The following is a 16,988-nucleotide window of genomic DNA, read 5'->3' on the forward strand; positions in this document are numbered from 1 at the left end:
GGGTAAGATATGAGAGTGAGACAGGGGCTATAGCATGAGACGGGTGGGGGGGGGGAGGGGGGGGGCGTGGAATTCCACGAGCGTACAGGCATCCGCTTTGTAACTGTGGGGTCGGAATTTGGGACGAGGCGATCTGCCAGGACCTAACCTGTGTATCCCATCAGCCCCCTCTGCTCCCGAGTTAACGTACTGAGCTGAGCCACACAGCTGGCCGTTTAAGAGGCCCACCGTGGCCACGGCAACAACATCCTTCCATTCAACCAGACCGTAGACTCATCCCCCCCATCTCATCTCCCATCTTTTCTTTTTTTTTTTCCCCCCCCTTTTTTTTTTTTTTTTTTTCCACCGCTCTGATCCAGTTAGACGAGAAAGCCCCATGTGTCGGACTGCGCCTCAGCCTGAACTCCTTGGTTTTAACGACTTTACATTAGCATCTGACAGATCTATGGCAGTGTCGGACGTCAAGCTTCGGGACATCGCAGCGGTATCAGCATCATTCATCTGGAGTTATTAAATGTTATTTGACGTCTACGATTGCTGTGTGACCGTGATCATTTGCCGCACAGTTTAGTCTGTCCCTCAGAATCAAATAGACTCGCTGCTCCCAGTTGAATACTGAGAAAATAACTAAGAGATACTTCGATTTCGAGATATTCCTTAGATATTAGATTTTGACGTAAGCCTGAGAAAATGAACAGGTGTGTTTCTGTGCGTGTGTTTGTATATGTGTCTGAGAGGAAGGAAAAAAGAGAGAATTAAAATAAAAAAAAAAAAATAATAAAAAAAAAAAAAAATTCAGCAATGGGCTAGTATGATCATGGAAAGCAAACGATGGAGGAGTCATTTTTCCTTTTGCTTTTATCTCTAGAAAGGTGTTTTCATAGCTGTGGCTAGTTGTCTCTCTACATTACACTGCAGACTGTTGTTAATCAGGTCTGTCTGTCTCAGCTCTACTGTTGAGTCAACCGGCAAGAGGACACCACAGATAAAAGAGACAGATAAAAAATCATAAAAAAAAACCTTGAACACCCCCCCAAAATTAAAAACATCCAACTCACAGTTCAGCTCATATTCATGAAGAATTTATTATTGGCTTGTGTTTCGTGAAAATTCACCTCAGTGATGTCTTTCTGTTATTAATGCCTGTTTTTTTGGTTTTGTTTTTTTGTTTTTTGTTTTTTTTATTGTTTCTAATCAAATTGCTTAAAATACTGTACAACCTACCAAACAGTATTAAAATAGGGCAGCTCCCAGTCCCATTCTGAGTATATTGCCCATGTAACTGGTGTATTTTACTTTTCTTCTCCGGGGAATTCTCAATATTTAGTCCCAGTTCGTGATGCGAAAAATGAAGGCGGATGCTCCCGATTTCCGAGTCCCTGATTATTCCGCTCCTCCATTCCGGATCTTTCCGTTGCAGTCCCCTGTTGTTGTAGTCCTCGTCGTTTGATGTCCGTGTCGTCAGATTTTTGTCTCTTTTTTTATTTTTTTTTGACATGTCCAGTTGTCCAGGCACTTTTATTGTTAAGCAGCTTTAAAATGTTTTATGCCTTTAAACAGGGATGTTTGTTTGTTTGTTTGTTTGTTTGTTTGTCAGTCACTGGCACGTAGTTGCTCAGCCCTTGTGCAACACAAGTCGCTGCTGTCCGGGAAAACGAGTCTCTCTTCCTCTGTTCAGTTCCCGTCTTTGGTGGGTGTTGGGTTAGGGAGAGGAATGCATTTTTCCGTTGCTGTTATACATGAAATTAAATATGAATTGATGATAATTTGCATATATATATATATACACATTGTGACAAGTCCTTTTTTTGTTCCTTTCAGTCAGTGGTTTGTGTGCTTGTAGGCAAAGCTTCTGAAGTGGGTCGGCTCTTTACGCATTAACTTCTTAGAGCTGTTTTTCTGTCCCGATCTTTGCTCTGAAACAAAAGAGAAAGCGTTACTTTCAGACGCCAAGCAACGAATCTGTATTTCAATATAGCACAAAGATTTTGTTTTTTAATGCACATATTAGTAGACCTAAAAAAAAAAACCAAACTTTTTTTTTAAAATGTTTTTTTTTTTTTTTTTTATTCCACAAGCTCTTCCATGTTTCTTTTCTGTCCTTTTGGTTGTTTGTGTATATCTTCCTTTCTTCTTTTTGTTAATTTTTTTTCTTCTTCTTTTTAAATGGTTAGACAGGGGTGACACTTTTCAGCTGCACCACGCTGACATTGACCCTCAGTCCCCTGGCTCTGCCATGGTTGAGCTGTGGGCACCGAGAAGCAGCCTGTTTTTTCTGGGCTCACCTTACCGTCACACACACACACACACATACACACATACACACACCTGGCTCACATTTCTTTAGTTTGCTTTGCCAAGAACAGGAGCAGATGGAATGCCACTATTACCACGGCGACACCAAACGTGGGCGGAGCTCGTAGTCAAAACACCCAGACTTTAACTGATGAAGTCAGACAGAATCTTTCTCAAAAAAAAAAAAAAAGAACGAACCCTCAAAGTTTTCCCTTTTCCTTCTTTTCCTTTTTTTTTTTTTTTTATTCGTTACCACGTAAAAAAAAAGTCAAAGGAAAAAAGCCACGAATGCTGTGACTCAAGGGATCACTTACGCCAAACTAATAGGATTTCGCCTACATTTGTTTTTCATATCCTGTGTAACACGCCGTAAAGAAATTATTTTGCCAGAAGTTGAGTGGCTGAATTGATCGTACCCCAGACAATTCTTAAAACCCATAAAAACACATTTTTCCAACTACATAACTGTTTGTATTTTGGAAGACAAGAAAACAAAATCTGGACGGACGGACTGACTGACACACACACGGACACACACACACACTGTGGCCCTTTTTTTTCTTGCTAAAGCTGTCACCTCAGACATGACCTTTTAACAGAAATATTTGGTTTCAGTCAGAGCTGACAGGTTATGTTTACAGATTGGTAAAAGATTACAATGCAGGGACTTGTCAGCTACTCCCTGTGTGTGTGTGTGTGTTCAGACATGAAACCTAAGCCCTCAGCGATGACATGTCTGTATGGATTATTGAAAACAGCTCCTGACTTTAGGTTAGTCCAGTGTGTTAGCTTTTGGATCTCCCAATGTTCCTTATTTCATATAATGACCAGCACTGGTTTCTCTAATAACCATTTATGATAACATTTGCATTCCACATTAGCTAGGGCACATGAGCAGAGACATTTACCCTGTTTGCGTGTGTGAGTGGGAGTGATTGTACGTGTCCTGTCTGCGTGTGTATCCGGCACCTTAGTATGTTTTGTCTGTTAGTTCATATGTGTGTGTCTCTAACATGTCATGGTTTGTCTATCGTGGTGTATGTTTGTACATGTGTATGTGTGTATGTTTGTCACATTTGTCTGTCCTTGTCATCTCTCTGTGTGTCCGTCTGTGTGTGCATGTGTTCAGGTTCCTGTTTGTCATTATGCTTCTGTGTGTCTTAGCCAATGGGTTTTTGTTGTTGTTGTTGTTGTTGTTGTTTTTTTTGGTAGTTGTCCTACCTATCCCTATCACTTTTACACTATCTCATCAAATTTTCTCCTGAACATTCATCACGGTTCCAGATAGCAGCGCCGTTAGAGAGCTTTAACCGCGTTCGACATGTTAGAACGGTTTTCTTGTTATTTCCATCACCCTCTCCCTCTGCTCTGTTTTGAAGTCTAATTTCTGAGTTGTTGTGACTACCCCCCCCCCCCCCCCCCCCCCACACTTTAATAAATTCATAATGCGTCAGATGTTCACACTCATAGACTCCTGTTGGATTCGAGGGCCGTTCTAACCTCTTCCATATGGCAGTAATGGAAGTCACAATAATTGCACAGAAACTATGCGCTCAGCCGCCAGTTCACAGCTTTGGGACCAGCTACGTAGTCAATTAGTAATCTGCACAGCAGCCTCCGCTGCACTGCCGAGAGGGAAACACGCCAGAGCGCTCTTGGCTTCCTTAAAAAAAAAAAAAAAACAACTCTTCCCGCAAACACATCGAGGCATTTGAAATTTTCGTGTTGTCTGCTGCTATGTGTCCGATTACGCAACCCCACCCCCTCAGCTTTGCCATCTTTTGCCCACCCCCCCTCTATCTTCACCTGGTAGACTCATTACAGATGAGCCCGCTTCACTGTTGAAGGCCAAAATTGTTGAGCTGCATCAAGGGAGGAACAAGCAAAAACATAAAAAACAACAGCAAAAAAAAAAAAAAAAAAAACCAAGAAAGAGGGAGAAACATAATTGCAAGGGATAGGATCGTGATGTTTGCGGTTCAGTCGTTTTCTTTAAAGGACACGTTTGAAAGTTTCCAGCAAACTTTCTCTGAATTGTTGACAATAAACTGCAGCATGTAGTCAGTACTCAAAGCTGTTGAGGCTGTTTTAAATCGAAAACGAAGAGGTAGACTTGATCTACAGATCAGGCAGATCTGTGCCAGATGTATCAGAAGGGTTTTCTTGGAAAAATCCACATCCACGATAAAAATCTTTTCTTTTCACAAGATCGGTCCACCCTCCACAGTATCAGGGCAACTACCTTTTTTTTTTCTGGTGTCTGTGAATAATTTACATCGCCAAACTGTAGCTTTGCTGGCAATATTCAAGACATTGATCTGTTTTGTGTCTGAGTCAAAACTTTTAAAAACTTTGGGCAAAAATCTGAACATTTGAATTTTGTTATACCTCAGTCTGTTTCCTTTCGACTCTGACTCTCTTTCTCTCTCTCTCTCTCTCTCTCTCTCTCTCACCCACCCTCACCCTCCCTCTTTTTTTCTTTCTTTCCTCTCTCACTTTTTTTTTTTTTTTTTAAAGAAACAATAAAGCAACACGCTTTGGCTGAGCGCAGTTTTTTCACGGCGTAATGAGCGTTAAGTAGGGGTAAAGAGTGGAGTGTGGTTTTGGGTGAACCATCTCGCCTCCTTAAATCTCACTACAAAGTGAGACTCAAATCTGTTTCAGATATCTGCACGGTGCAGAGCTGTGGAGGCCAGGATCTGGAGCTCTGTGTAAAGTCACCCTAAAAAAAGAGTCATCATCTCGTTTGGGCGTCTGCTTGCGTGTGGTGCACTGAGGGAAGGAGTGGGCGCTGTGTTTTGTTTTATCTTTTTTTATTTCGTTTAGTTAGTTCGTTAATTTACCTGTAATTCACCACGCGACTACGTCCCTGCTTTGCGTCTCTCTGATTTTAAGCCAAACCGTGTCAGTGCCTCTCCTAAAATATTGTTTCAGACGATACTCTGTGGTTTGTTTTACATTTAAAGGAAAATTAGTAGTAGCGTCAACTTTGAGCCAAGCGATTATGCGGGCTGTCTCTACGTTTTCCTTTGTTGTTTTTTTTTCTTCTCGTGGGTTCAGGCAACTTTATGTGGTGCCGTTTGGTACGGTGGTATGATGGGATGTTTGCGGGGTTTCGATTATTTTGGGAGGTCAGTCGCGGATTGGTCTGGGATGGCATCGTTGAGTACTCATGAAATAACTGACATCCTTAATAAGCAAGGGCCAGCTGACGCTACACAGTCCAATGACGAAAATGGATTTTCAATGGAAAACTCCCACAACCAGTCAGATGTATTTTATGATCACGTTTAATCTCTATCTTGGAAAAAAAAAACTGCACAAACAGGTCTCGCAATGAGTTCAGGTGACGATCTGTCTGTTTTCAAAAGTCGTTGTAAACAACTGGCTGACGGCGTACGCTCACTTGTTCCAAAAAGATATTTTCTAGTTATCAGCGGTTCCCTTTTTCTGTTCCAAAGAACTGCAAATGCCGCAGAACCAGTTTTGCTACTGTTTTTCCATTTAAAAACGTAACCATACCAACAGGTACAACGACAACAAAAATCCTTTACTTTCTTCTTTTCTTCTCTTTACTCTCTTTTTTTTTTTTTTTTTTTTTTTGAGATTTTGTAAACTTTGGCCTTCAGGTAATTTATCTGTGGAACAAGTGTTTAAGCAGGTTGTGTGCCTTTGCTTGACAGGGTTATTAATTGAGCATTGAGGAAGACTCTTAGAACAACACAGGATGTGAGTGTAAATGGCTCAGGGCGGGTAGTGGACTGCTTTGGGGAACAGAACAAAACAGATGGTCCCAGAATGCACTGGGTCTGATATTTAGATCACGGAACATTTGATTTGCATATTTATGTCTCCCCCGTCACCCGTTTATCATAAAATGTACCCATGCTAGCTTTATCTTTAATTTATATCAAAGCATGGATCTTCAGAATTCAGTTTGGGGTTTGCAATCTTTCTCTCTCTCTCTGTCTCTCTCTCTGTCTCTCTCTTTCTCTTCTCTCTCTCAGGTTTTTTTTTGAGTGTTTCCTATTTTGTCCAAAGCTTCTTTTTTTTTTCAGTTCCTTTTCAATGCAAGACATTTTGGAAATGCGGCCCCTTAAATCATCATCCTGCCATGACCGGGCCTAATCGTACCAAACATATGGCGTATTTCACGTTTGACAGCTCTTTTGGTGGCGCAAGTTTAAATTACAGAATTACCCTCTGTTTTTAGTTTGTGTTATTGTGTTCTTCGTGACCAGTAACTTCCTGATTTATGTCTTTATTTTTAATGCGCCGTGGTGTTTGGCTTTGCATATGAGGGTCAGAACGGCCGTGTTCCATGGAGAAGCAGGGAGAAAGATGAATGACGTGTTTATATTCGAGCTGACAGTGTTTTGTTGCTCCGATGCTGTCCTCTGGCCTGAATCTGATTCCTGTCTTTCATTGCGAACGTCTGTCTGCGTGAGGTAATGGTAGCAAAACTGTTTTTAATAAAGATATTGTGCAAGATCTGAAGAGACACATGGATTGAGTCAAAAGCTCAGAGATGCTCGTAAAATTTAAGAGAGGGTTTATTTTTATTTATTTATTTTTTTTCTTTCTTCACTCAAAGACAGATAGTGTCTTTGGTTTATCTTTGATATGTCTGAATTTACTCTGACAACAAGAACATCATCTGTTGCATTACACGATGCATTTCTGCTGTCTCTGCTACTGTTGAATCTGTTCAGATCTGTTTCTGAAATAGCTGTTGGTGTTTTTTTTTTTTTGTCTTTGTTTTTTTGGACAACTTGACAACTTTTGAAGGATTACTGTTTCTTATTTGAAGTAACACTGTTTTTAATCCCCTGTCATTAGTCAGTCAGCATAGAATGAAATGGCAAAAAAAAAAAAAAAATTCTCAGGGAGGTATTTAAGCACTCTCAAAGGTTAACAAGGTCATGCAAGCCGCGCGATTTATGCTGTCAAGTTTTTCCTTCTGAAACGGCAAGAAATCTAGGGCAAAGTCCTGCTTGTTTTAAGAATAGAAACACCGCTGCACCCTCTTTGACCCCTGCAACAGTAAATTTCTTTTTCTCAAGTGATCCGCTCCAAGCCTCGGCACAATTTAAACTAAACTCGGTCACATCGTAATGACAAGATTGCTCCGGAGAGCGTTTTTTATTGATCTTTTTTTTCTTTTTCTTTTTTTCTTTTGTAACCTCACTGGAAAAAACAGATGTGTTTCTGAAATTCGATTGGATTTATTACGAAGGGCAGTGTCTAGTGACAGTGACAGTACCGGAGGTGAAGAGGTCGTCGGCCGTTCCTCTCACTCACCATTTTCCTCTGGTTGCTGAGGCAGAAAGTGCAGATCTGTTTGGGCTGGGAGTTCTCCGAGTCTCGGCCCGGCGAACCGTGATGGTGGTAGTACGACGCCGACGGCGCTCCGCTGTGGCACGGTTGCCCGTCTCCGCACGCCTCGCCGACCAGAAGCACGTTGCCCAGGTGAGAGATGTAGCTGGACGCCAGCCTCAAGGTCTCGATCTTCGACAGCTTCCTGTCGGCGGGCTCGGTGGGGATCAGCGTCCGCAGGGCGGTGAACGCCGTGTTGACGCTGTTGGTGCGGTCTCGCTCCCGGGCGTTCGCCGCGTTCCTCTGTCGTCCCTCGGGCACGTGCTGACCCGGCATGCTCCCCGCGGGCGTCGGCGGAGCATCTCCGAGCCTGCCCCCTCCGCCGCCGCCGCTACCGCCGCCCGCCCCGGGTTTTCGCTTCCGCCCCCCCGATCTTGAGCTCGTACCCGGACGCGTCCAGGCGAAAAGAGCGGTCGTCTGAGCCGGAGCTCTCGCTCCCGTTCTCGTCGTCCTCGGACATCATGGAAATCTCGGAATACAGGTAGCGACTAGGAGCTGGGCGCACCATGGCAAACGACATCTTCACCCTGACAGCTGAGATCTTTGGGATTTCTCTCTCTCTCTCTCTCTCTCTCTCTCTCTCACAGACTTCAGACCCGGTCCCTCTGTTCACTCATGCAGATGTTCGGTTATGCATATATCTGGTAGGAGCGTTGGCAGTTTCCTCGTCTTTTGCCAGAAAAACATACAGAAACAGCTGCAATCGCTTTCTACTCCTTTGCTGGAGATGCACTCCAGTGCAGCATGGCTCTCTCATTAAAGTCGCATGCAGATATTTCTCCTTTTCCCCCCTTTCTCTTTTCTGTTCTCTACTTGTTTGTCTTTCAAATAAAAAAAAAAAAGAAAGAAAGAAAAAAAAAGAGAAAAACTTTATCCACCTGTTGAATCCTTAGTCGGTCTTGAGTCGTCTTGTCTCTTCTTTTGTGTGTAAATACTGACGTTTTTCTGCTCAGACGCACCGCCCTCTGTGTGTCTTTCTCGTTGAGCTCCGGTCGACGGCTGACTCTCTTTCAGACACACTCTTTGACTCCCTCTTTCTCTCACTCTCGTTTTTTTTTGTGCTCTCTCTCGCTCTCTCTCCCTTGGTGCAGAGCTCCACGTGTGGTTTTAGCCTGAGCATTTCAGTACGGTTGGGTTTTATAGTGTGTGGGAGTGTCTGGGTTGTGATCCCCCCTCCCCCCTCCTCCCCTCCTCTTCTCCTTTCTCTCTCTCTCTCTCGCTCTCTCTCACTCACTCACTCCATCCGTCTCTTTCACTGCCTATGCAAATCCCCCAGCTGGCCGAATGGAGCAAACCCAGTGCGGAGTGAATGCGTCCTGTTACTATCAGCTCCCCCCATTAACCCCTTGAGCACTGGGTTGGTCTGAAGCAGGAGCGTTCTTTCTCTCTCTCTCTCTGTCTCTCTCTGTCTCTTTCTCTCTCTCTGTGTCTGTCTCTTTCTCTCTCTCTCTCTCTCTGTCTGTCTCTCTGTCTCTCTCTCTGTCTCTATCTCTGTTTCTGTCTCTCTCTCTGTCTCTGTCTCTCTCTCTGTCTCTCTCTCTGTCTCTCTCTCTCTCTCTGTCTCTCTCTCTCTCTCTGTCTCTCTCTCTCTCTCTCTCTCTCTCTCTCTCTCTCTCTCTCTCCCTCTGTCTCTTTCTCTCTCTCTCTTTCTGTCTTTCTCTCTCTCTGTCTCTTTCTCTCTCTGTCTCTCTCCCTCTCTGTCTCTCTGTCTGTCTATTTCTCTGTCTCTCTCTCTCTCTCTTCATCTCTCTCTCTCTCTCTCTCTCTGTGTCTCTCTCTCTGTGTCTCTCTCAGAGCACATGTATAACTTCAGAGTAAACACTTTATCAAAGAAACACCAGAAATAATCAAGTTCTTTATTTTGCGTTTGTTTTTTCCTTTTTTCCCCTTGTTATTCACCCTCACCCTCAACATTTAGGTTGTTCTGAAGCCTTATCTGTTTCAATCTATTCCAGTCACGCATGTTTAATTCACTTACACACCACTCACACACAAACACGCACTCACACACACACACACACAGTGTTTCTCTTTTTATCCCTTACACTCACTCATTCTTTTTCTCATTCAGTGAGGCACTGTGTCAGAGGGGGGCCACTCACACCTCTGTGCGTCCCACAAGAGGTTCATAAAAAAAAAAAAAAAAAAATTTGCAAAGTTCAAGAAGTATTAGGTAACAACAGTTCAAAGTGGGATCCATTCTACCCCCCCCCCCCCCAGACCCCGTAACCTTTAGCTTACCTCATAGCCAGTGGATCAAAGATAACCATGTTGAGAGAAATGAAGAGAAGGAGGGGGTGGGGGGGGTGGGGAGGTGTACGAGGTGTGCCTCGTCTCCTTTGAGTCTTTTCATAGACAGACGCGTGTGTTTTTCTGAGGACTCCCTAATTGTGCATTCACTGCTATTCATTTCTTCCTCGGCACACGGTAGCTGATGGGGGGGGAAATGAGTGAGACGCCTCTGACTTGCACATTCTGCTGTTAACTCAGACTGGATCGGTTTAGTCATGCTGTGCGAAGCTAAAAAAGAGACAAAACGTTGTCCGGCGGGACCATAACTCAGGTAACGCACCTGTTTCGCTCTGAATCACCAATGGCATGAAGACAAACGACCACGCTACTCAGGAGAGACCGTTTTCTTTTTATAGAGAAAAGATTGATTTTTTTTTTTTTTTTTTTTTTTTTTTTTTTGAGCATGGGCTGTTCACTTCACTTTCAAGCAATTTTGTAACTCTTTCATGAGCAGCTTTAATGGTTGGGAAGCTCCAGGGATGTTTTATTAAGTCAGACGCTTAAACAGACGTGTCACCCCTTGCAACATCACTCACAGGTCTTTGGTTCTTGTATCAGTGTGTCTGGTGTGGTAAGACTCTCAGGTCATCCATTGTATGGTATATTATTTTTCTGGAAGCACTGGTATACTCACAATCATCTAAAGGTTTTTTTTTTTTCCTCATTGTCCAGTAGGCTCTGCATTCAAAATACTACCAGAATGTTTAAAAAAAAAGTTTGTTTTTTTTTCGCATTACGAGAGGTCCATCTTAGTTTAAACGTGGTGTTTTCATTAAGGGCTACGGAGCTGAAAACGAGAAAAAGAACAAAGTTAGTCAAACTTAATTTGAATATGTTTTTTTTTTCCCCTGTCGCTAAAGGTCAAATTATGATGATGTCATTACGTCCTAAGAATTTTCTGTCGTGACTGGAAAATTGGAAAATCGTTGTAAATTGTGACCAGTCATTTTCTCTCCAGCTTCTCTTCGGCATTTGAATATTTTATGTAGAAGGTCAGTGCTGGTCTGGCTTTATTATTTTATTATTATTTTTTTTTTTTTTAATGATGTGGTCTAAAGAAGTACATCTCACTGTTCCCCTTGCAAATGATGACGTGAGATCGAATTAGATGATGATGATGATGATGATGATAAAAAAATAACCCAGAAATATGACTGCTGTAGGGTTCTAAGGCAGTAGTAAATCCATATTAATGCGGATTCTCTGTGTAGTCTGCCACAAACCAGATCCTCGTTAATGAACGACGTGAGGTTAAGTCAGATATAAGTTGACCAGACAAGGAAACCTCATTCCCCCAGGTCCTCATTACTGTCCAACCTTATCACCAGCACCAAGGGAGTTGGAATTTCCTACGGAAAAGTCTCCCTGCTTTACCCGTGACTCGAAAAAAAAGTATTTTAACTTCAGAAGGGGTGGGATTTGAACTCTCAGTATACTCCTCAATATCTTAAGGGATGCGATTCTTACTTTGAAATTTTAATCCGAAATGTCGTAAAGACAGCACATCTCCAAATTTGACATGTGTTTTTATTTGAGCGTCAGTACCAAAAAAAAAACTAAAATCCTAAAAGTCTGAAAGCAGAAATGTTTGAGTCTATTTTCAGGGTTTCGTTAATGAAGAATCAGTTTTGCTTATAGGCTTCTGCAACTGGAAGCTTTGAGTATTTTTGAAAGCTTGTGAGCCAATCTTGATTTTATTCCGATTAAAAGGGAATTACATTTTGAGTTGGTTTACCAGCAGAAATTAAATTATTAGCAACATTTTCAAACAACTGTGAAGAAATGACATGTTCCCCCGTGTTGAAACGTGTATGATTTATCCAAACTTTCTCCTCTTCTTTTGAAAAACTGGAATCAAATCTACACTTGTCTGTTTTTTATTTCCTTGTGAAAACAATTTTAAATATAAAATTGCTTTTCCAGATGTAACTTAAGTTTAATTCTCCAACCAGACAGTATCAATTCTCCACATATTTAAATATTATAAAATTCTATTTACTTTTGCAGAGATAGGACTATATATCCATTACTTATTCAGTGAACTTTGGCCTCTTACTTTTTCACACTTTGACGTATGTCATTAAAGGCCATGTAAGATGAAGATCAGCAGATGATATTCTAACCATTTTTTTTCCTCAGAATAGCCTTTTTCCCCCTTGCGCAATCAAAGCTTCCAAATGTTAATTTCGTCCGAGTTCCACAATCACTCAGGAAAGATCAAGTGAAGCTTTTCCATTTACTTGTTAATTCACAGAGTTGTCCAAAAATCACACGGCATCATATATCTTTTGTAGATGGAAGCATGTTTTTTTTTTTCTGCTGTGTTAATTATTGTTTCCTCAGTTGATGGACAGCTTTTTATTAGCTGTGTTTGGCTTCGATCCTACTCACTCAGCAGTGCCATGAATATGCATTTTTTTTTGTTCTTTTAGCAGAATGATACAAGTGTTTCCTTATAATTTTTAAGAGATATGTGTACTAAAGGCCTTAAAGCGTCCTCCAGCATTTGAAATTTCTCTCAGTGCTTTGCACTAGACAACAGATGACAATGCTCATTATCTCCCTGTCACGGAAGACCCCGCCCTCTCTGCGTCCTTAAAAAAAAAAGAAAAAAAAAGTAAAAGCATAGCTTTCCATCTGACTGCTATTAGTTGCCTCTGACTTCCTGCGGCACACACTGCGACATCTAATCTGGCCCCCCATCTGTGGAAAGCACTTTCTCAACCCCACATCCCTCCCTAGTCACCTCACTTCCCTTCTTCTAGGAGGATGGTGGGGGGGGGTGGAGGGGGGGCTGACTGACCAGAATGCTGGCAGGATTTGGTTTTTAGCCCCAGTGCGTTGTGCCTGACCACAGCCAGTCGGACGGGGTCATTAGAGTCCTGGCTGTCCGCTCGGATCTGCGGCCTGCTGCAGTAAGCGTGTGGGTTGGAGCGTGGGCGTTAATGTCTGGACAGGACTGAGAAAAAGGCCCCTGTATCACTTTCAGACTGGCCCGGTCCGAGTCGTCTAATCTAAGCCAGACACAGACCAGCTGCAGCCCTGAGAGAGAGAGAGAGAGAGAGAAAGAAAGAAAGAGGGAACCCGCAAGGGTCACAACAGCGTTGACTTCAATTAATTTATTCAGTGAGGGTTGTAAGCTAGGGGTGGGTGGGGTGGGTGGGAGTAGGGGGTGGGGGGGTGCTCCACGGAAAAGGAGGGGAGGGGGTGGAGAAACGCAATTAGCTTTGCCTTTTGTTCTCATTTGAAATTGCTCTTACTCCAACTTTTCCGTTGTTAAAGTGTTCTTAAACTCTAGTCCCCACTTTCTTTCTGTCTTTCTTTTTTTCTTTTTTTTTTATGGCGTGTTTTCTCCTGGGTACATTTACAGTGCATTAAGCATATAAACAGGCTGGAAATACAAAGGACTGGACCAAGACTGTGGTACTGAGTTCTTTTTCTTCCATTGTAATAAGGAAAAGGGAACCTCATTTTGGGGCCCGCTCATCTGGAAGAGCCTGACCACTCGGTCACCGCTGAGCCTTACCTTTTGACAGGACTCGTTAAATCCCAGCTAAGGTCAAAGACGATATCGAGACTTGCCGCTTTTACAGCGCGCTGCCGCGAGTAATGTACGTCACGAAGCGAACGCGTACGTCTGGTCCGGCAACCCGGAGATGGGAATCACGCTTGGAATTCTGTGGTGCTTTGGGAGAAGGAGATGGAATCGGGAACGGAGCCTTCTCCTGGTACGATGAGGAGTGTGGAGTGAAGATTGCTGTAGATGTGAATTCGATTTTGTTTATAGCTGCAGAGACTGCAGCGAAAGGAATCCATTTGGAAAGTGCTGAGAGATGTGCTTATCCCTCTTAGCAAAGCTATTCGGTTTAACCAAGGTTATTATTTAACAGTGACAAATGGGGCTTTTCTGGAGAAATTAACGGCTTTTCATGAAATACACCCTCAAGACGAAGTCGCAAAACTTCGTGTAGAAAAAAAAAAACTTCACTTTTTTTTTTTCAAGTGTCCTGCCATATTCCTTCATGTTCTAATGCTCTGCTCAAGCCGGGACGCCGTTTGGGGTTTTTTTGGATATTATTTCATGGTCATTTTTCAATCTTGATTTTTCCACCAGGCAGTTTTGCGGTAGCTGTTAGTGGCGTTGCTAATAGCCAGCGTGCGGCTGCCACTCACAGCAGCCACACACATTCACGAGTATCCACACACACACACACACACACACACACAAACATATACATACTGGCACACACACACACACATATACATACATACTCACTCTCACGCACCTCTCACACACACACAGGCACACATATACAGACACACACACACACACATGTACATACATACTGACACACACACACACACACACACACACACAAAAGTTTTGTTCACATTCCTTCAGCTTGGAGGATCACCCTGTTTGGATGGATGAGTGGAAATTGAAGTGGCCGAGTTTCTCCGCTGTGGGGTAAAGATTATATGGATTATGAATGATCCCATTAGAGAGAAATGCAAACCTACATTTGTGGTGAGAAAAAGAAGAAAAAAAAAGAAAAAAAAGGGACCAGGACCTGGTTTGCCGTGTCTGTAAACAGTCTCGTCTGTGAGTGGGTGTTACGATGGACCAACGCTTGTAAATCCCAGTTCTCTGAATGGCGCCCCCCCCACACACACACACATACCCCACCTCCCTCCGAAATTAGCTACTTTGGTTCCGTTGGACTCGACGGGGGCACAGCCGCCAAGTTGTGCCACCACAATCGATGGAGCTCTGCAAGTGGAAAAATCGAGAAGTGCCAACAGAATCCATAAATCATGGGTCGTAAATACTCACGGCTGCCTGATGCACTTAAACACTTTGTAGGACTGAAGAGAAAACCTCATACCATATTCTCAAATCGCACATTATTCCAGATTGGCTCATTCGCACCAATTAATTGTATACACTCCATTTCATTTTGCCCATTCTGGGGATTTTTTTCTTTCTGTCGGTCTGTCTGTCTGTCTGTCTTTCTTTCTAATTGAAATGGTACAAGCGAGAAATGTCTGCCCCTTAAACCTCTTGCTCGTGTGAAATATGCAAGATATACAAGATTGACAGCTGGTTGTATAAATTAGTGTCTAATTTGAAATCCCTCTAGGCAATGTCTTTTTTTTTTTATCAGTTTTTGTATTCAGTTGCTGTGGAGTAAACTGCCCCGGATTATGGAATACTGCTTAACAGCACAGCCTGGTCCGATCCACTTTACACTTTGGGCAGGACGGTAGTTTTGATAAAAACGAGGCCAAAAGATTTCAGTCAGCACCCCTCCCCCCAGCACCCCCCCCCCCTCCCCAAAAAAAGACGATGAGGTAATGTCAATATGTCCCTCTTTCATGACAGTTGTGTTAAGAAAGAAAAAGAAAAAAAAACAGAGAGAAAGAGAGAGAGAGGGAAAAAAAAGGGACATTTGTGACAATTTAATTCAGCGGTGAGAAAAAAAAATCTGCTTCCCCACTAATAAAGTTTTAAAGTTCAATGTCAGTCATGGAAAAGAGTGTGTGAGCGAGGACGTGTGGTTTTCCAACGAGCACGCTCTTCGAGACGGAGTGTTTCATCGTGTCTGACCCGTTTAGGGAGAGGGGCGCACAGACGCACTGATAGGAGGGTTAGCACGTTATAAACATCTTTAACTGGAACTCTTCTGTACTCGCACAAGTACGAAAGGAGAGGTCCAGTGCATGAACCTGTCTCCATTGATTCCCTCTTCTCATTACTCTTCTGTTCAGTAATTATGTTTATCTGGCGTAATGTCAGAATTTCACAGCTCTTCTTCTGTGTGTTTGCCGTAATCGGTGAGTTTTGAAAGCCCCCTGTTACTCCCGTTGAGGGCCGTTTTTTTCCTGCGTGATTTGTCGTTTTGGGTTCTTGTAGGTAGGATCTCAAATATCACAGCGCATGTAGGCACTCGATGGTCGACACCACATTGTGGTCTCTGTCTGCCATCTTTGGTGGTCAGCCATCAGCCTTTTACTTAGAACTGCAGGGCCTCTGTCTCTCTCTCTCTCTCTCTCTCCCTGTGGGCTTTCCTCCCTCTCTGTTCCTCTGCTCTCAGAGACAGAGGTACTGACAGATGTGTGTTTTGTGTGTTTGTAAAGTACAGGTGTGGTAATGTCGTCGTCACCCACCTCCACTCTCTCTCTCTCTCTCTCTCTCTCTCTCTCTCCCCCCTCTCTCTCTCTCTCTCTCTCTCTCTCTCTCTCTCTCTCTCTCCCCCTCTCTCTCTCTCTCTCTCTCTCTCTCTCTCTCTCTCTCTCTCTCCCCCTCTCTCTCTCTCTCTCTCCCCCCTCTCTCTCTCTCTCTCTCTCTCTCTCTCTCTCTCTCCCCCTCTCTCTCTCCCTCTCTCCCCCTCTCTCTCTCTCTCTCTCTCTCTCTCTCTCTCTCCCCCTCTCTCTCTCTCTCTCTCTCTCTCTCTCTCACCCAGGGTAGGCAGGCACATCCATAAACGTCCAGAAAATCAAACACACTTTTCTAATAGACCCTTTTGCTCGTACAGGGACCAGAGCCTCGGACCACAGAAACCTGCATTCGATATGGCCACATCCTCGTGGACTGTTAAAAGCATTATCAGGGCCTGTTACCGATTCCTCCCACGTTCTGTAACGCTCACAGTATGTCCGTTTCCCAGTGTGTTTCGTTTTACCCGTGCCAGCTTTACATCGACAAGCCTTTATGAGAAAATTCGACTCTCAGCACATCAGTCATAGCAGAGCTACCTCTGTGCTAACCTCGATATTGGCTAGCGTCAGCGGAATGAGAGGTTTTGAGTGTACACGTCATCCGATTTCGTAATCACCTTAAGCTTTTGGTTCCAAGCTTCTGAAAAGATATTAGTAAACACGTTCCAAAAAAAAGACAAAGAAATAAAAAAAAAAAAAAGAAAAAGGGAAAGAAAGAAGGGGAAAAAAAGAGAGTGAGTGAAACCAGACAGACAAGTCCAGACATGTGGGTTTGTGTCAGGGGCTCCTGGTGTCCCTGCACGGCC

At 43.3% G+C, this 16,988-nt stretch overlaps 2 protein-coding genes across 2 annotated transcripts in view; one reads left to right on the plus strand and one right to left on the minus strand.

Moving 5' to 3' along the window:
• The window catches only part of bop1 (BOP1 ribosomal biogenesis factor), a 56,963-nt gene that overhangs the window by 15,312 nt on the left and 24,663 nt on the right, over nucleotides 1-16,988 (plus strand). The gene's annotated exons all lie outside the window — the stretch shown is intronic.
• Nucleotides 1,878-8,191, minus strand: scxa (scleraxis bHLH transcription factor a). Its single transcript, XM_030789071.1, is given in 3 exon segments — nucleotides 1,878-1,916; nucleotides 7,597-8,037; nucleotides 8,039-8,191. Coding segments are annotated over 3 exon segments (633 nt in total).

Source organism: Chanos chanos, chromosome 12 (genome assembly GCF_902362185.1).
Source record: "Chanos chanos chromosome 12, fChaCha1.1, whole genome shotgun sequence".
Taxonomy (NCBI): domain Eukaryota; kingdom Metazoa; phylum Chordata; class Actinopteri; order Gonorynchiformes; family Chanidae; genus Chanos; species Chanos chanos.